This window comes from Propithecus coquereli, unplaced genomic scaffold, assembly GCF_000956105.1.
Source record: "Propithecus coquereli isolate 6110/MARCELLA unplaced genomic scaffold, Pcoq_1.0 Scaffold61, whole genome shotgun sequence".
Taxonomy (NCBI): Eukaryota; Metazoa; Chordata; class Mammalia; order Primates; family Indriidae; genus Propithecus; species Propithecus coquereli.
Genome location: NW_012152063.1, coordinates 6,979,724 through 6,999,907, shown reverse-complemented (window position 1 = coordinate 6,999,907; position 20,184 = coordinate 6,979,724). Strand labels below are relative to the sequence as shown.

At 41.3% G+C, this 20,184-nt stretch overlaps 2 protein-coding genes across 4 annotated transcripts in view; one reads left to right on the top strand and one right to left on the bottom strand.

The window, feature by feature from the left end:
- Positions 1-2,978, top strand: part of CDCA7L (cell division cycle associated 7-like) — a 42,158-nt gene extending 39,180 nt beyond the window's left edge. For all 3 annotated transcript variants that reach the window (XM_012659436.1, XM_012659433.1, XM_012659435.1), the window contains 3 exons: positions 878-1,027; positions 2,072-2,208; positions 2,577-2,978. In XM_012659436.1, the coding sequence (XP_012514890.1) occupies positions 878-1,027; positions 2,072-2,208; positions 2,577-2,607 (318 nt within the window). In that variant the 3' untranslated portion in view covers positions 2,608-2,978. The remainder of the gene's footprint in view (positions 1-877; positions 1,028-2,071; positions 2,209-2,576) is intronic.
- Positions 2,979-3,547: 569 nt separating this feature from the next.
- The window catches only part of DNAH11 (dynein, axonemal, heavy chain 11), a 342,929-nt gene continuing 326,292 nt past the window's right edge, over positions 3,548-20,184 (bottom strand). The window contains exons 76-81 of the mRNA XM_012659401.1: positions 12,319-12,561; positions 9,489-9,671; positions 9,297-9,412; positions 5,353-5,465; positions 4,839-4,979; positions 3,548-3,795 (exon numbers count right to left, since the gene is read on the bottom strand). Coding sequence (XP_012514855.1) covers positions 3,548-3,795; positions 4,839-4,979; positions 5,353-5,465; positions 9,297-9,412; positions 9,489-9,671; positions 12,319-12,561 — 1,044 coding nt within the window. The remainder of the gene's footprint in view (positions 3,796-4,838; positions 4,980-5,352; positions 5,466-9,296; positions 9,413-9,488; positions 9,672-12,318; positions 12,562-20,184) is intronic.

Sequence of the window (20,184 nt, the reverse complement as noted above, 5' to 3'; positions counted from 1 at the left end):
GCATTTGAGAGCCTACGCTGTTACCAGGGCCTACAGTGCCATCTCCCCAGGGGCTCAGAGGCAGGCTGTAAATTGGAGGGTCAGGGGTCGGCTGTGGCTGGGAAGGGGGAGGTAGTGCAGCAGTTCTCATTAGGAGAGACGGCCCTCTTGGGGATGCATAGAATCTGGGGGAAGGCAGGAGCAAAGTTTAAAAAGGATTTTTGTATATAATTATTATATTTTAAATAGTTATACAGTTCTATATTTTAAATATTGTAAAAGACAGTATATCGGGGTGAGGGGAGTAATATAACCATAGAAAATAAAGTTTGACAGAGTATCTTTGGTCGGTAGGAAATGGGTTAAAATATCTTCCAAGTCGTGATGGAGAGGGAGGCTTTGTGGTGGTCTTTCTGCATCATTTTTGGGGATACGTAATGGTATGCTGCCTTAAGCTAGTACTAAAGTGTTTTTAATTAGGTTGCCAATGTTTTAAAACCAGAAGATTTTACACTGAAGATACGCAGGTCACCAGCACTAGGCTGGAGCAGAGTTGATGACACCCCAGGCTCATTGCCACCTGGTCACCTGTCACCTTATGGGAGCTCTGCCACCCCTGCCTCAAGCTTTCCTCTGGTCTCCCTTCCTGACGGCCTGATTGTTGTGTTCCTCCTGGCTCTCTGCTCAGCCTCATTTGGCCTAATGTGCTTTTCTGGCCCCAGAACTGAAATGCTTACTGTCTGGAGGAAGACAGCATGGTTCGTACTAGGGAAATAGCCCTGCTAGATTCAAGGAGACAGGCAGTGCTGCTTTGTGCACCTGGTAGCGTACATGACGACATCTGGCCTCGCAGGCATCACCGTATAAATCCCTATGCTCACCGCCTTCTTCCCTCCAGGGTAACACGTGCCATCAGTGTCGGCAGAAGACCATCGACACCAAGACAGTGTGCCGGAACCAGGGCTGTGGCGGGGTGCGAGGACAGTTCTGTGGGCCGTGCCTGCGGAACCGCTACGGGGAGGATGTGAGATCAGCATTGCTGGACCCGGTAGGAATGGCGTTTACATTTGTCATAAATCGGGTTGGGGAAGGAAGCAAGCCGAAGATGGGGCTCCCTGGGTCCTTACTGGGACCAGCAGATGCAGAGCTCTGGTTTCTGTAGAGTTCTCTGCACGTTCCCCTCCTTCTGCATCTAAAGACTCCGGTGGAAATGAAAAATAGGGTTTCCTTCTGGAAAGAGAGCAAGCCGACCAACAGGTAGAATAGGAGAAGAGTTTGTGTTGGATTTTCCCGTGTCAGAGCAAAACTTTCTTACAGTTGTCTGTTTTTGTACAAGTTAATCCCTCTGCCTTTCCTCCAGCAAAGTGATTTCCCTTCAGTTTTCTTGGGCAGGCCAGGGGCTGGGTAGATGGCAGCATAGAGTGCTTCCTGTGTGCCCGGCTCTGTGCCACCTGTGTTTCTGTTAACACACGTATTTTATTTTCAGTTATTTCAATTATTAATTTGTTCAACCTCATGAAGTAGTTATATAGCTTCTCTCTGTAAAATGAGGTAATAGTATCATGGTCAGTAGGCATGACCTTGAGCCTGGGCCAGAGTGTGTGCTATTACCTACTTCATGGTGCCCGCTCATGCAGCAGTCATGGGGAAAACATACTGTCCTCGACTGACAGACGAACATAAGCTGCTACTTAGGCTAAGTGACTTAACAATGAGTACGCATATTAGAAGGTCTGGAATTCGTACCTTGATCTCTTGAAACCCCTGTGCTCCTGAAACCAGGGCTGACTTAATGGGCTTATGACCTGCGCAGTCACACAGCCCCACACCTTGGCTAAATTGCTCTTGAAATTCTCCATAGTTTCTGAACAGGGAGCCCTGCTGGTCTTGTCTGAACCTAACGTCTTTCAGTGTTTGTGTGTGACGTGGGGCGATCAGCCTTTCTGGGCCTTTGGGAAACGTGAGAAAGGAGACGGTGCACTGGATGAGCCTTCCCACCGTGTGATTAAAGGTTGGAGGAGAGGCCAAGCTGAGCCTGGCTGGGTCAGAGCCTGAGGATAATGGGGGAAATTTCTTGTGTCTTCTCTCTCAGGGTTGGGTGTGTCCTCCCTGCCGTGGGATCTGCAACTGCAGTTACTGTCGGAAGCGTGATGGCCGCTGTGCCACAGGAATCCTCATTCATCTGGCCAAGTTTTATGGTTATGACAACGTTAAGGAATATCTGGAGAGGTGAGTCGCTAGCAGCTTAACAATGGAGGCTGTAATCCCCAGGTCCAGCGTGGGAGACCCGCTAGGCAGGGAGTTGTTGCCTCATTTCACAGCTGATTTTTATGAATGACCTCCAGTGCCATCCCTTCTGTGTCTGCCTGCATTAGAAAAATATTTTCCCCTGTGATGTGTAACAGAAATGAAAGGTGTAGACAAGGCAGGCTGAGGGAGAACCCCACAGACCATGCAGAGCAGGAGGCAGCATAACTTCCGTGAGGGGAGGTCAGGAGACCTGGGTTCTGGCTTTGTACTCTTGGCGAGTGTTGAATCTCCCTAGCTAGAGTGCTGCTTTTGTGTTTAATTGCTTATCACTCACTTCTTTTTCTCAGCTTACAAAAGCAGCTGGTAGAAGATAAGTAAGAGAAAGAAGATCCAGCCAACTCGGCTTAGAGACCTCCAGCGAGACACGCATACCATTTGTGCCTAAGATTTTTACAGTTGTGTTTTTACACAAATTCTTCATAGAGTTTACTGTTTCTAAATGGTATTTGTTTATATGCCTAAAAAGATTTCTCAGGAAGACAGCAGAGGAGTCCTGAATTGTTAAAAAAGTATCTGCCGATGATTAAAAAGCACAATTTAAATGGGGTGGAGTTAAAGTTCAGGTAAGTTAGAGAGAAGACATTGTATAAGCAGCTCTTGCCTTTGGCGTTGTTTAATTGCCCATGTTGCCTTGCTCTTTTACTTTCCAAACAGTAACTCTAGGCCAAGTGTTTACAGGGGTTTGCCTTATCATGAGTGATGACAGTTCAACCCACGTGGTTTATAACCTGCTCGGAGTCATGGGAAATTTATATTGAAGAATGATCCCCTAAATTACAAAGTGCAATTAACCACAGAACGTGAGAGTACTAGAGTTTTATTTTTATTAAAAGTGGACTGTCACGTTCCAGACACTGGAGGCCCCAGTGCACTGCTAGCTGGCAGGGCTGTCTGCCTCTTCCTGGGGCCCGCTGCTTTTATGTTTTGAAAGAATTTAAGGGCTAATTTTTAATTTAAAAATTTTGCTGTTATCCTCCTTCCTCCAGTTGTTTTTGAGGCTGTGTTCAGAGGAAGCTTGATGAAAACATGAAACTGTACTTCTTTGTGTTGGGGGATGGGGTTTCTGAGGGGTAGCAGGGAAAGCTAAAAATCAGTAGGTTTCCAGTATTTTTTCCTCATTTTTCTACCCCTAAGGGTAGCAATTTTAAAAAGTAAATGCACATGTAAGTTACTACAAATTGAGTAGAATAACTCAGCATGCATGGGAATGGAATGGTACAGTGACAAAGTTCTCACTGTGCTCCAGCCGAGGGTCAGCCTATGCTTCTAGCAGCAGAGCCACTCCTGCCAGCACCCATTTTGCAGTCTTCTCTTTGCTCTTCAGCCTGAAGGTCCAGATGTAGCTGGGCCCTCTCAGTTTGGTTCTATACACGGGGCACTCATAGGTGTGTTTGGTTTCTTGTCTATCCACGGGGCTGGCTCTCGCAAAGATGACTGGCATCGTGGATGTCAGCTCCTTCAGGCAGGCTTCAACAATGGTTCCTGACTGGGTGTCCCATCTGGCACCTGGGGCGAAAATACAATGTTTTGGCATGTTGGTACTGATGATCTGATTGTTGGATGCAATAAACAAACAGTTCCGGTTTGGTCATGTTTTTGCTTGTCAGTGGCATTCCTTGAAACAGAAGTCTCCCTGTGTTACCCCTAGTAGAGTGCAGTGCTGTCATCAACCTTAAACTTCTGGGCTCAAGCAATCCTCCTGCCTCAGCCTCCCAAGTAGCTGGGACTATAGGCATGCACCAGGCTAGGCTCAAACTCCAGCAATCCTCCCAAAGCGCTAGGATTACAGGCGTGAGCCACCGCACCTGGCCCATGACTGAGGTTTAAGAGGGAGGTTAACTGGCCTGCAGCAGAGGTACCGCTCTCATGAATGATTGCTTCCATGCAGTCCTGTGGGCGTAAACTAAATAATTTAATGGAAATCAGATTCACTGAGAATTCAGATACATAAACAAGTGTGCCCTTTGTTTAAAAAAAAAAAAAAAGTACAAGAAATCTCCAAGCACCACATTCCCTCCTCACTGCACCTTATTTTCTTATACCTAAAAAAATTTGTGGCACTTGCTTTACAGTAAAAACAGAACATCTTCGTAGGGACTAGACATCCTGAAGAATAACTGGCCAAATAAATTTGAAAAATGTTGCATAGTCTAGGACTCTGTTAGAGATTCACACTGTGCAACGGCATCATAAAAGCCTGGAGAATTCTTGTAGTAAAATATTAGAGCAAATTTACTGACAGTTTTTAAAAAGTAGAAGAAAGATTTTATACTGAAACACAAATCCTGTGGCATTAACACCAGATAAAGATGCAAAATTTAAAGTGATAGCCATCACCCCAAATGCCTCATGGTTGGGCTTACATTGGATACTCACTCATCCTGGCATTTATATTATTTGTTTGAAAGAAAGAGGAGGAAATGAGATAAATAACCACTAGCATAAGGTTACTGTGTGAGTAGATGCTGAGAAACAGAATGAACAAAGGACAAATACCAACTGGAACCTGAGTCTGAAAGGTTATACACAGATGGCTTAGGGTCTCTTACCTTCCATGAGGAGCCCATGGAGATATGCACCTTCCCTGGGGGGATGGCCATAGTCTTCCTTGGTTTTTTTGGTAACATCAACAGTCAAGCACATTTTATCCAGGGGCCACTCATTTTTTCGAGCCATGGTCTGCATGATTGCTTTGGGAGGAAAAGGGACAAAAAAATTTCATGTAAGGTTCCCAGCAACCAGCAGCAGGCTGAGGCATCCTTCAGCCTCGTGGGCATTTGCCTGTGGCTGCACTAGAGCAGCACGTGTTTACGTACTGTCTGCGGTGGTTTTTGCACCGCTGTGGCAGAGACTGTGCAGCCCTTTACCAGAGCACACCACGCCCCGTCTCACTTGGCAGCTGCTCCTGGAGGCCCCCTGCCCTCCTGCTAGGGACTTTATTTCCTCCAGAGTTGTCAGTCTCTCCGACTCCTTTTCCATAATATCGGTAGGCAGGGGCGGTGCGTCACAGGAAAAGCAAGGCAAGACCTGTGTGCATCAGGAACTATCCTGCGCAGCCCTTACCGGTTAAGAAGGCCTGAGGATTGAAGAAACCAGAAAGCCACACTACAGCTGGGAGGACAAGGTCTTGTGTCCAAGTGTCAAGTTCTCGGCATCGCAGGAGGAGGTCATTAAACCTGGTTAATGGGAGGTAGGAAGAAATAAACTTGCCGCTTAGTAAAATTGCCATTTTCCAATAAGTTCCAGGGAACGGGTTGGGGAGGAGGAGAAGTATACCACTGAGAGCCAGTAAAGTCCTTTCTGGTGACTGGCATTGTCCCTTTACCGGGCTAGCTTGTTCCCTGTTGAGATTTTGTAACTGCAACTCTTACAGATATTATTACCATCAGTGGCAAGACATATGGACGGATGTGGAAAAGTCATCTCCACTGTCGTATTTAGATTCCCCTAGTGCCATGTGGTGACGATGCAAAAGTCCTCTCTGTATGATTTGGGCCGACAAGCACCAAAATGGAGTTGGGTGCAGGGTATGGTGGGAACACAGCAAAAAACACCTATGACCGAGGACAGGGAGGGCAAGGCTGTGACAGTTGTCACGAGACCAGGGTTGCCAGAAAAGGTGGGGAGACAGTGGGGCATGTGACAGTAGTCTTCCCACATACGATAATTATCTGAAAGGGGGTAGGAAAAGGTTATTAAGGATAACAATCTGCCATCAATTGCATGTCTGTGGTTTGAGAAATGCTGCTGTTTACATACGTACTCTCATCTATTCACAGTGGTGCAAGGTAGGAAGTAGCTGCAACTTACCTGTAAGGAAGATGGCTCACGGAGGCTAAGGACAAACCACTCTCTTTGATAAAATTAGGAGAATTGTGAAACCCTGAAGCGTAGGTTCTAAGGGCTGCTAAAAAGAGGAATGGAGCACAGAGAGCAGAGCCTCAACATGAAAGCCAGCAAAGTAGTTCTCCAGCGCAAGGGGCTCATGGGCTAGCTCTGAAGTCTTCTGGACCTTGTTTGGTTCACAGTTGCACAGGAGGTGGGACTGAGTGAGGAGTCGCCCTGACAAGCCACCACTGTGGAAGGTGTCTGCCTGAGGTAGTTGGTACTTGGCTGACTCCGGGCTGTGAAGAAGGAAAGGCTCAGAATGTTCAGGTTCCAACTTGGGTCGCTACAGGGAAAATTCCTGCCGGCTTAGAACAGGGATCTGTGCCCTGGCCCATATTAAATTCTTTCAAATAGTTGGATTAGGAAAAATGTACTGGAAGAGAATAAAAAGGAACAGCATAGTCTCTACACAAAGGTGATGCAAAAAAGGCAAAGATCAGGAAAAGCAAGAGCAGAAAAAGACTCTTCCCATCAAATGTTGCCACACGAGGACAGACATTGCAGCCAGACAACTTGCAACAATTTAAAAGACATGAAGTGATTGCTTATACAAACAAAATCATGCTTTAGGGAAGGGATCAGGGAAGAAAAAGTGAGGAAATTAAGTTGGAAGATCTCAGGAAATAATAGAAAAAACAATTATAGTAATGAAAGCGGAAAGTGAAGCAGCGTAAGAGAATAATAAAAAATGGAAATAAAGGGTTACAGCGAAAATAAGATGAAAGTTGATGAAACAATATTTAATAATGTAATTCGAGAAAATTTTAGTTTTCCTAAATTACAAAATTGAGTTTGTATAATCATGTTCCAAGGAAATTTGGCACAGAATAATCAATACTAAAGCATATCTTAATAACATTATGGACTATGAAGATAATCAATCCCCTGGATGACCAGGGAAAAACATGAAGCCATTTTTAAAGGGGAAAAAAATTATGAAAACCTTGGATATCTCCACCGCATTTGACCAGAGAATAGAGTGATGGCTACCGAGCCCTCCAACTGAGTGTGTTACCTTTTTTTTTGTATAACCGAAGTATCATTCAGATAAAAAGACAGCAGTCTGTATGGCACGAAAAACCACCAGCAAGTTCAACAAATAGGAAGGTTTATAACCCAGGAAATAAAAATAGAAGAATCTTGGAAAAGAGACTCATTTATAAGTATATTTAAACTCCTCAGAAAAAGAATAAAAACAAAAACAGGAAATTATGAAACTAGGTCAGGCACTCTTCTAAAAATGTAAAGAACTTGAGATTGAAAGTTACGGACAGCAAAAATTAAGTAATTAAATCAAGGGAGTAAACAGACAAGACAGTTAAAGACATAATGAAGATCACACAGAATGATGAAGTCGACCAGAATACAGCTGAGAGACCCAGAGATTCAAAGTATGAGAATTCAGGTAGATAAGTGCAGATAATGAAGAGAATGGGAGGGGGGAGGCAATATTTGGAGAAATAAGGCCTGAGAATTTTTCAGAATGGAAGCAATAGCTGGACTCATTTCTAACTGCACACAGTACCAAGCACGATACGTTTTTAGAAGTCCATACCTCAATATATCGATAAAATTGTAAAACCCTAAGGGTAAAGACCAAAGTCTTAAAAGCTCGTGAAGGAATGACAAATATATTTAAGAACAGACTACAATCAATGCTAGAAAAGAAGAGTTAAACACCAAAGTTGGAAGGAAAATAATTGTTGTGTCCTAGAATTCTACATATAAGTAAACTATCAATCAAGAGGGCAATGAAGACAGTTTCAGGCACAGCGTATGATTTATACCCCTCTCCAAGGACCTACTATATTTTATACTTTGATAAAAAGAAAAAGGAGCCCAGAACAAGACATGAAAAGCAACAATGGACAAAAAAATCGATACAGTATATTGTTACAGTAAAAATAATTATTGACTATAAATGAGAACAGAAATATGACAGTCATTAAAATAAGATTGAACTACAATTCCAGACCAGAGGGAGGCTGAAGGGTCTAAGGGAACTTTACATTGTGTTAGAAAAAATCAAAGGTGTGTATGTTACAACGTAAAGGGTCTCCACTAAAATAATGGGAGTGGTATAGGGATAGACACCAAATAAAGAAAATGATTAAATCAACAGAAGTCAGAAAGGGTTGGGGAAAAAGCTGAGAAAAATATAGAAATCAGGAAGCACAAAATAAGATGGTGGAAATAAGTATCACTAATCGTGAAACATAAACTATATAGATAAATCCTTCATCTCTGAGATTTAAAATTCTATTTTGGATATTTGTAGCATTAGAAATGTGTGGAGGGTTCTGCTGCCTGCCCTGCTGCAGTTACTTGCTGTCATCTGTGGTCTTTACACCTCGCCTCCCCTCTCCCCACTTTATGTCTGCACCGTCCCACACATCCAGCGCCTGGGTGCCCGGGGGACAGTTCCAACCTGTGATCCTTTGGGATTCTACTGGACCTTCCAGTTTAAGGCTCAGAGTAGTGTTCTGGTTCATGGAAGAATGATTCAGGAAAGCAGGGGTAAAGAAAAGCACCAAAAAGAGAGTCTTGAATTGTCTACCCAGGCCAAGGAGAAGCTGGGGATCCCACCAGCCTTCAGTGATCTGTGAATTTCTGCCTGGCTTTGTGACACATCTCTGCAGTCATACCCACATGTTGAAGGCAGTCTTGCGTACAGCATACCATATTACAAACATTAAAACGATGTCTAGGAGAGGGCATTAGTAATCACTGGCTTGGAAAGTAAGGGTATAAGATGACATGAAGTCAAACTCAAGTTGCCTTCCATGGCCGTTTAAATCTTACAACAACTCAATGAGGGAATTCTATTATCTACATTTTCAGATGAAAAAAAATGATACAGAGAGAGATTAGGTATTTTCTCTAAGATCAGATACCTAATAAGTGTGAGGCAGAATTTGACCCGGACTTTTAACTGATTTTTGCCTTTGAAGCAATATACTAAGGAGACTCAAATGAAACTGGTGATAGTGTTTGCACAGTTACAGGCTGAATACAGTCACAAAGCACAATCTTCATAGTTCTTACGAGTCATAATTCAGAACACTAACCCAGCATCGAGGCTGATGAAGGGCCAGTGGTGATGAGATGGGGTAGCTTACCATTGGGCTAGGCCGTAAGTAGAGGGATAAGCCAGTTTGCTCCAAGCGTCTGGCACCGTGTCATAACTCAGCGCAGACTGCTGGGCTTCCACGTCGGGAGATAATGTCAGCTCCCCCTTGCACAGAGAAAAAAGGCCACATACTGAATATCTTCCAATGTGATGAAGCTGCTCTAGTCCCACTTAAACTTACCTTCAAACCAAGGTCTAATTGTTGAAGTGATGCACGGATTTCCCGAATGAGAATATTCATCCTCTCACATTCTTGGAAGCAAACAAGAACATAGGGGTTTCTATTTGAGGTTTTTTGCATTATCTCTGCCATGTTGAACTCTTCTGGAAGTTTCTCCAAAATGTCATCCAAGACATTCTTAACCTTAAATCATTAACAACAAAGATTTAGCTCCTTTTTATTTCAGTTGTGGTCTTGGTGACTATATATAGCCTCTACGTTTTGAAATCCAAGAATAGATCATACGGTTTCCAAACATGCCTATGAATGCACTTAAAACATGCCCACTGCTCCCAGGAGGTGGGCAGAGTGGCAATGCCAACTCCCTCAGCTGCCTCTGTACCACCGCCAGCACCTCCCCTTCCTTAGATCCCAAATTCTAGTCGGGAAGGAGCTACTGTTTATTTGCAGTTATTCATTTTTTGCATTTAGGGAGTATAGAACTGTCATCGACTATATATCATTTGTATGTAAAGATAGGATTGGAGGAAGCAGAAGCCCATCGTTTGGGTACTGTATTTTATAATCTGCTAAATTAACAACATCATTTGAAAAGCCACATGAATCAAAGAGCCCCTTAAAGCATGAGCTAATTCTGGTGATTCTGATGCTGTGCCCTCCCAACCAGGGCATTCAAAAATTCCTGGAACTTTCATTTTTAACAACAAGGAAGCATCTATCTTCTATAACTGTTGCCCTGAAGAATTGATTTATATATTGAAGGTGTGAATATGCACCTAGTACTCAGATACACATACTTGTTCCATCTATGCAGCTTCACTGAGCTGGGAAAAACCAATAAATACCTAGAAAGGACAGAAGACTGAATAACACTGCCTGTCTTTAGCCTCAGGGATCTTTCCTTCTTTCCTTGATTTCTTGGATTCCTGCCTGCAGTTCTGACATCCTGCCTGCAGGTTACTTTAGCACTCTGGCAGGTAATTTGTCAGGTTCTGAAATCTTAAACTCATTTACAACAGCAGTAGACAGTATGAAACTGTCACAGAGAATTTAGGTAAAAGAATGGCTTTTGCAATCAGCCAGGATTTCATTTCCTTCATGGGCCCATTCTAGCTGCCTGGATTTGGCAAGTCACGTAAGGTCATGTCAGAAATAGGGATCCTGATACCACTAAGAGCTATTGTGGATTAAGTGGTATCATCTGCAAAGCACTTTCTATAGTGCCTAGCATACAGTAAGCGCCCAATATGTGGTCATTGTTACAATCTGTTTGCCTCTCTGGGGTGTCAAGGCACCTTTGCCTCAGGTGCTCTGCATTTTGTGATGTAATGATCAGCTTCCTTGTTGGAAAGATGGAAGTGCAAAAACCACATGCAGACCTCATCCACCTCTCTGATTCTATTCATGCTGTACAGTTGTTTCCCAAATGGATGAATTTTTTCCTTGTTCATCTTTTAAAAATGTAACAATCTTATAAAGAAATTAGTATATGGGATAAAACAACACTAACAAATTTCTAAAGCTTCTGAATTATAATGAGTGTCTCCATGAATGGCCTTATTTTAAGAAATAATTGAAAAATTTCAAGAAATAATATGGACAATTCCTGGGACCTCATTATAATTAGATCTGATGTTTACTGGGTTTCAACAACCTAAATCCTTGTCAGTCAAATCTTGATTAATAATTTTGAGACAGAAATAAGGGGTAATTTATTTGAGGGGAAGTCAACTATTCAGATTTTTAGTTAATGAGAAACAAGACTTTAATCTAAAGTTTAAACAATTATTTTATCCCCATCATTCTAGGGTAATAATTAGCTTTAAAAAATAATGCTAATCTCCTAAGACAATGTAAAAAAGATGCCATAACAAAATGATAGAGCTGAAAACACATTAAGAGAGTGAAAGACAAGTCAGTAGATACTTGCAATATATATATCTGATCAAGGACACACAACCAGAATAAAGAGCTCTTATAAATATCAAAGACTAATAACTCAATTATAAAGTGGGTAAGCACTAGAACAGGTCCTTCGCAAGAATGTATATCCAAATGGGCATAGCCATGTGAAAAGATGCTAACATTATTCTTCCACTGCAGAATGCAAAGTTAAAACCATTATGAGATAGCATTACCTTTAACAAAACCACAAGCAGGTAGAGCAACTGGAACTCTCATACACTGCTGGTGGGAGTGTAACTGATAAAACCACTTTAGAAAACTCTTGAGTACTATTAAAGCTAAACATTATATACCCTATGATCTGGTGATCCCACTTCTAGGTACAGAAAAATAAATATCATCAGTGGATACCTTTGGGAGTTACTTTGTCTATTGACAAAAGACTATATAAGAATGTTCATGGCTGGCTGTGATATTCATAAATGTGAAAACGTAGAAACAACCCAAACATCCATTCACATAATGAATAAAGAATTGTATATTCATACAGAATGCTAATTAAAAATGAACCATTGTTTCACGGACAACATGGATGAATCTCAAATGTAATGCAGAATAAAAGCAGCTAGACAGAAATAAGTACATAAAGTATGATTCCATGTATTTTAAGTTCAAAAACAGGCAAGCTAATCTGTCATGATAGAGGTAAGGATATTGATGACCTTTGGGAAATGGGGAGGTAAATTAACTGGTAAAAGGTATAAGTATCCCTCTTGAATGTAAATGGTCTATATTTTGATCTAGGTTGTGGTTATGTGAGTATATACATAGGTAACACTTCATTGAGTTGTACACTTAAGATTAGGACCCTTCAGCGTATATAAGTTATACCACCGTTTAACAAAAGAACAGACAGACCCACTACCTTTTCTTCTGTAGATGGCCCCAGTTCATCACCGCTTAGTGCATTCCTGGGCTGCATCTCCAGCAAAGTTCTGAAGAGGATGCTGGATGTCACTGTCAGGAATTCTATTTCAGCATTTGGGTGGAGGCCGTACAGTGTGGGGCTTTCTGGAGGAAGCATCTCTTCTACGTACTGGTGGTAGCCTGAATAATCTAGGTAGGGTGGGGCTGCAAATCCTGGTGCCAGCATAAGTTCATCTTCAATCTGCAACCATAAAGGAAAAGTCCGTTATTCCAAATCTAGGTAGGCATCAATTTTTACTTCCTAAACACTTTGAAAACACTCTGGCAAGAAAGTCCCAGCATGATGCTGGATTGGTAGCAGGCTCTCTAAAATGTTTCCTAATCAACAGTACTGCCCTATGTATGGGACCAGGCTGACATCTGGGGAGAATTCCAAGGAACACATGAGAATTCTGTCCCTAGAAAGATTTCACTTGCGATGTGCTTGGGGATGTGACACACGGACACCAAAGGAACGTGCAGGTGTTGCGCCATCACTGCACATCGGTCACCCTGTTACACGCTTCAGTTCATTGATTCTCCCAAACATCCTGACCTCCCAGAGAGGAAATCAGGACTGTTGACATAATTTGCCTAGGCAGACATTTGATTTTAATCTTATTTCTGAACTCATTTTAGTATGACTACAGTGTGTGCTTTCCCAGTGTACCATACTTTTCACCATACTGCTGCAAATCATTTTCTATATGATACATTTGAATTTTATAATTCTATGTGCATCTATTGAAAAATGTGGTTGTGTATATAAGCACCATTTTATAGGCCATCTATACTAAGAGTCAAATCAATGCTACCTTCCCAGGGTTTTGAGCTACTCAGGTTAGTCTGTGCAGCTCATTTCAAGATCCACTGACTCCGGAAGTGTTGCTGGCCATGCTGGTGCTCAATACACACTTGTGAATGAATGAATGAATGAATGAAAGGTGGGAGAAATCAGGCATTTAGCATGCCCCTCTGCTTCACTGAGGCTGGGGCCAGAGGGTAGACGCTGTATTTAGAGGAGCATTTGGAACAAAGGCCATATGAGTGACAATACCAAACCCTCTAAATGTTAGAATGTAGATCTTCAAAAATGTAACAAAAAAATTTGTGGGCCTGAGTCTGACCAGCCATAAACACTGAGAGTCAATCGAGTGCTTATAGTTTTCCTCAATATAATCTCAGATTTTTTCTTTTTACCTCATTGCTCTCTGGTTCCCAGGGGCCATTAACACCTCTGTTTCAATTTTCCAGTCTCTCGTGCCATAAATTCTGTCTGTATGTACACTTAACTATACAGTGAAATGTTGTTTTTAAACTATTACCTAACGTATCTCTTTTATGCCTAGATTTTCTAAATCATTTTCTGAAAGTGGGGTCTGTCTGTAAGTGTGTGTGTTATGCCATGGTCCCCTCACTACTTCCTGGAGACAGTGAATATTCATTTATTCATTCAATAATATATACTGTTCACCCAGTGTTCCACAGCAAGCCTTGGAACTCTAAAAGCTCTGCATGACCTAATTCTTAAGGAATTCGGAGTCTAAAGGGACAAAATACACGTGAATTTCCATACAGACAATCATGTGGCAGTTTTTTCCTTCCCTCTCACACCTGCAATCCTGGATTGCCTAGAGACCCTGTGTCCTTAATAATGATGCTCAATTTCTTCCTGTGAATTCCAAGGGCATTTTTAATATTTGAGTCAGTATTTCTATTTTTATTTTATACCAGTAGGATTTTTAACTTATCTAATCCTTCGTGTTGCCAGAAACAGAAATCTTGATCCAATGAACATGGGAAGGAACAAGTTGGACAATCCCACCACCAGTATCCATTGGCTTGGTTTTATTCATTTATTCACATTTTTATCGTTTCATATTTACATATAAGAATAATCAAAATTTAAATGTCACCTGGCTCAGGGTGACCAAAACAAACCAGGAAAGTCAAACTCACCCTAATTAGCCTATGAGAGATAAATTAGCCAAAATAAAAATATGAGCAAAAATATGAATAATAAAATCCAAAACTAGAATCAACAAACACATCCAAACAGAACCTCATTCCCTACAAACAAGTATTTGGTCTTCTCAGTCAGTGCTCACTAGGTAGTTGAAGAAATTTTAAAAGCTGCAGTTAATTTGTCTTTCAATAAAAACAAACAGTTAAAAACAGAATTTCAAGCAAAGAGACCAGTGAAAAACGGAACCACTTGGAAACATTAAAATACCGTGGAGACTGATGTTTGTTTCAGTGTCCACTCATGTCATGCTGGTGGGACTGCAAATGGTCCGTGCTTTTTGGAAAGACCATTAGGCAGTCTGTTTAGAAACCTGCGAAGAGTGCCATCTATACATTAGATGAGGAGCAAAGCAAAAGAAAACAGCAAACTCAAAGGAGAGGGCTTGAGGTTTGTAGCCAGACACACCTGGTTCATTTCCCATCCCTTAATGGTTTGGTGGCCTTAAGAAATGACAGTTTATTATATCTAAGTTTCAATCTCTTCATCAACAAAATGTGGCTCACAATAGCAACCACCTAGATTGTGGCTATAAGAATAAAGTATGCAAACAGCTTGGCACGTAGCAGCCTTTCATAAGCGTTAGCATTGGTCTTCCCTGTGTCCTAGCTGCAGACATGATTGTTTTAAGTACATCTTGATTTTATGGAAAGAAAAACAAAACCTGTGAAATGTCCTACTATAAATTCCTACTATGATGCCAAACAACCAAAATTTGAAAAGCAAGGTTTGGTTCATACAAAGCCTTATGTTTCCCTTTTACTTTAAGAAAACTGCAAAGATTTCAGCCTACTCGAGGAGCTCTGTGAATCTTGATTGTGAATTCACACCTCCTCCCTTCCCACTCCAGGGAGTTTTTATGAAAAACTTCTTGCTGATGGGGCCCTAACTGTAGAGCGCTCTACACAGCATCCTCCTGTCTTGCCTTTGGGGGAGGATTGTTTGAGAAAGTTATTGTAATGCCTCAAAGAATCAATAGTTCTAACTAGACATTTCCCCAAAGAAGATACACAAATAGCCAATAAGTACATGAAAAGCTGCTACACAGGGAGACATGCAAATCAAAACTACAAGGTGATGCCACTTCACCCCCTCCAGGATGGCTAGAATCAAAAATGTGGACAGAAGAGATTGGGCGCATCGAGAGTGGTATTTACCTGAAGGAAGAAAAGACACTCTATAAAAAAGACACCTGCACTCAAATGTTTATAGCACCACAATTCACAATTACAAAGATGTGGAAACAACCCAAGTACCCATCAATGCATGAATAGATTAATAAAATGTCAGATATAAATACCATAGAGTACTACTCAGCTATAAAAAAAATGGTGAACTAATACCTCTTGTATTAACCTGGATGGAATTGGAGACCATTCTTTTAAGTGAAGTATCACAAGAATGGAAAAACAAACACCACATGTACTCACCATTTAACTGCAACTAATCGAACAATAGTTATGAGCACATATGGAAATAACATTCATCAGAAATCAAGCAGGTGGGAGCAGGGAGGAGGGGATGGGTAAATTCATACCTAACGGGTACCATGCACACTGTCTGGGTGATGGGCAAACTTATAATTTTGACTCAAATGTTACAAAAGCAATTCATGTAACCAAAACATTTATACCTCTGTAATATTCTGAAATTTAAAAAAATGTAGACAATTAGCAGTATAGGTGAGGATTTGGAGAAAATAGAACCTTCATAATTAATACATTGCTGGTGGAAATATAAAATGGTACAGCCACTTTGGAAAACAGTTTGGTGGTTCCTCCAAATATTAAACACAGAGTTACCATGTGACCTAGCACTTCCACTCCTAGCTACATACCCAAAAGAATTGAAAACATATGTTCACACAAAATTTGTACACAAAAGTTCACAGCAGCATTATTCATAACAGCCAAAAGGTGGAAACCACCCAAATGTCCATCAGCTGATGAATGTGTAAACAAAATGTGGTAAATCCATATAGTGCAGGTATTTTTGGCCATAAAAAGGAATGAAGTACTGATATATGCAACAACATGGACGAACCTTGAAAACATCATGCTAAGTGAAAGAAGTTAGACACAAAAGGCTACATATTATATGATTCATTTATATAAAATGTCCACACTAGGCAAATCTACAGATTCAGAAAGTAGATTAGTAGTTGCTATGGGCTGGGGAGTGGGGTATTTTGTGTGCGTGAGGGGCAACAAACGGTGAGTTACTGCGAACGGGTACAGGGTTTTTCTTGGAGAGTGGTGATGAAACTGTTCTAAAATTGTGATAATGACTGTATAACAGTGAAGGTAGTAAAAACCTTTCAATCCTACAATTGGCGAATGTTGTGATGTGCAAATTATATCTCAGTAAAGCTGTTCTTAAAAAAAAAAAAGAGAATCATTGGAAATCATGCTCTGGCCAAAAGAACTTCCAAATCATGGAAACATCACCGAGGAGTTGAAGTCACCTTTGCAGAAGTTAGGGGCAGGCACACTGACAGGCACAATTATTAGTAACTGGGAAAACCAGCATTCTGCCCACTATGTTAAATCCATGGGATAATTGTCATTTTTACATCTTCCTTTCTGACATTTATTAAAAATCTCACCTTCTATAGCAGTGGTCCCCAACCTTTTTGGCACCAGGGACTGGTTTCATGGAAGATAATTTTTCCATGGATGGGGGGTGGGGTAGGGTAGGCGGAGCTAAGGTGAGCAATGGGGAGGTGAGGCTTTGCTGGCTAGCCTGCTGCTCACCTCCTAAGGAGCCAGGAACATGTACCAGTCCATGGCCTGGGGGTTGGGGACCACGGTCCTAAACTGCCTCTCCAAGTAGTCTTTGTAATGACAAGAACCTCCCAGTTCATTGTGAATCTAAACAAGTACATTTGCCCCTGGCCTTTTGAGTCAAAAATGCCATGGCCACAAGTGCTGTTGAGGATTTTCAGAAATTGCCCAAGGTTGAATTACATTATGGTGTTTTTAGAGCTGCAAGGTACACTGGTGATTTTCTAGACAGTACTTTCATTTTACAAATGAATAAACTGAGGCATAGGAAGGTCCAGCACAAAGCTAGACAGCAAGTTAGCAGCAGAACCAGAGTCAGGACTCTGGTCTCCTGGATTGTCCACGTTGTTCTCGGTGTCAGCCTGTGCCAGCACACCATGCAAGTACGCACGGGTCAGTGTTTTGGTGACCTGTGCCCCAGTGACCACAAGCAGATGAGCACTCCAACCAATGCAGTGCAGTGCAGAGAAACACTGGCCTTTGAGGTCTGATTATGAGTCTGGTTCTGCTATTTACCAGCTGTTTGACCTCTGTGAGCTCAATTTCCTTTTTGATTAGATGAGATAACACCTACTTTGCAGAATTGTAGTGAGGAGAAGAAATAATACACATGAATTGTGTGGTACTACCCCCTGGCACAGAGCAGGTATTTAATAAATGCTTTCCACTGTTACCATCACAGATTAAATAATATACAGCCAGTGTGAAATATATATTATGAAAATTTATACTTCATAATAAAAATATTTCCCATGAGTTGGGAATAAACAATAAACAATAAACCCATGAGTTGGTCATTCTTGTCTTGTAGATAATAAAACTGAGGTTAAGAAAGATTCAGTAATATCACACGGCAAATGCAAGGAAGTGCTTGAATTTGAATCCAAGGGTTTGCTTTTTATTTCAAAGCCCAAGATTCCTATTTATTACTCTATATTATTAAAATGCTTTGTACTATATGATAACTTTAAAGTGATCTGATACTTTATTTTCTGAAAGTAATACACTGTATTACTCAGTTTAGCACTGCCAAGTACACACCTGATATATGAGAAAATGTTTTCTTTCTTAATTTTGGCCAGAGACCCTCTAAGGCACTTTGCCAACTGGACAAATTTCTCTGAGCACAAACTCATTCATTCAACAAAAAAATTCATTCATCCTCTTAACAGGAAGATAGCACTGAAAGCATTCTGATTCTTTTGATAAGAACAGCAGAACTTTAAACCCCACACTATTAATGTGCTGCTTTTTGATCATGTTCCAATGCAGCCAAAGACACTAATTTACAAATATGTTAACCTATGTGAGAATTGGCAAAAAGACATCCTACAGAGGCTGAAGTGTTAGATCATGTCGCTAATAATACGAACAGCTGGATCAAGAAACATTCACATGAGAACAAAATGACGACTTCTGCAGCCTCTAACCCCAAGTCAGTAAGTGAATTTATTTCCTTTGGTGAGTTGAGAAGGTAGCACTGTCCAATGACGATGCAAACATGCAGATGAAGCATTGTGATCCCAAAACCTCACCAGATCTGCATGGAAGGTCAGCTACCTACATTTCTAAAGGGCTAACTCACCAGTGATGCCCTGTGGTTTCATCACCTACATTTATTTTCCAGTTATTTGAATGGGAGCTCAGACTTGTGAAGGTTAATGGACTGCTTCATTCGGCAACAGTAATTCTCCCCTTAGCCACTGGCCAGAGATGGGGAGGGGACGTCCCTGTAAGCTTCTTGCTTGGCCCGTTGCCCTCCACTATTATTGGGAGAAGTCAGCCTCTGTGAAGGTCGTGCGCCCAGAACTGTTTATCTTCCCCATCTCCATGGCAACTTGCTCCCAGACCTCTTCTGAGGAGTGACTTCCAATTGTGTTAAATTGGAAGTCTCTTTCTGACATGTGAAATCCTGCTCATTAGAACTCAGGAAAGACCAGCAGCAGACTCACAATCAAAAGAAACACCTAAATAATGGTCACAAAGCAGAAAAGTCAGTTTTTCTTCTGCATTGACCCCAAATTGGTCATTATTAAAAAACAAAATAATTTGTCCCCAGTTTTCTCTAATATACCATGTCTTCTAATACATATTACTTCTCAAAATGGACTTGAGGAATATTTGATCAAATCTATTTAATGCTTCTCAAAGATGACGTTTTCAGAGAAATTATGAACAGGTTGCTTCAAACTATTAAAAAAAAAAAAAAGATGACTTGGGTATTGCCCTAAACACAGTTAGTGTCATGCTTAACTGGAAATAGAAATGATATGGTATAAGGTGCCTTGGATTTTCAAGAAATAACCAGGAAGTAGCCATGAACCTGAACCTGGATACTATTAGAGAGAGCATGCAAGAGAGAGAGAGCATGAGAAAAGTATGGCTGCCACATTCAGCTTCTGTAGTATAAGAAACAAAAACTGTGACTTTTACCAGAAAACACAGTCCTGTGACAAACCTTTTCTACACAGGCACAACATTAGTAAGGTAAGAACTGGGAAAAGGTTGCCTGGGCTCTTTAAACTCCACTACAGGGGTGATCTACCCCTTCCTCACAGGAGAAGGAAAAAGTAGACTCTCAAATCACATTTTTCTTTTCTTTCACTTTAGTTAACACATAATAATTGTACATACTGATGGGGTACAATGTGACGTTTCAAAACATATACATTGTGTGATGATCAAATCATGGTAATTAGTATATCTGTCACCTCAAACATCATTTCTCTGTGGTGGGAACATACAAAATCCTCTCTCCTAGCTACTTTTATACACAATACCTTATTGTTGACTACAGTCACCCTACTGTGTAACAGGACACCAGAAGTTTCTTTTTTTTTTTTTTTTTTGAGACAGGGACTTGCTCTGTCTCCAGTGCCACAATACAGTGGTGTCATCATAGCTCATAGCAACCTCAAACTCCTGGACTCAAGTGATCCTCCTGCCTCAGCATCCCAAGTAGTTGGGACTACAGGCACATGCCACCACACCCAGCTAATTTTTCTATTTTTTGTAGAGA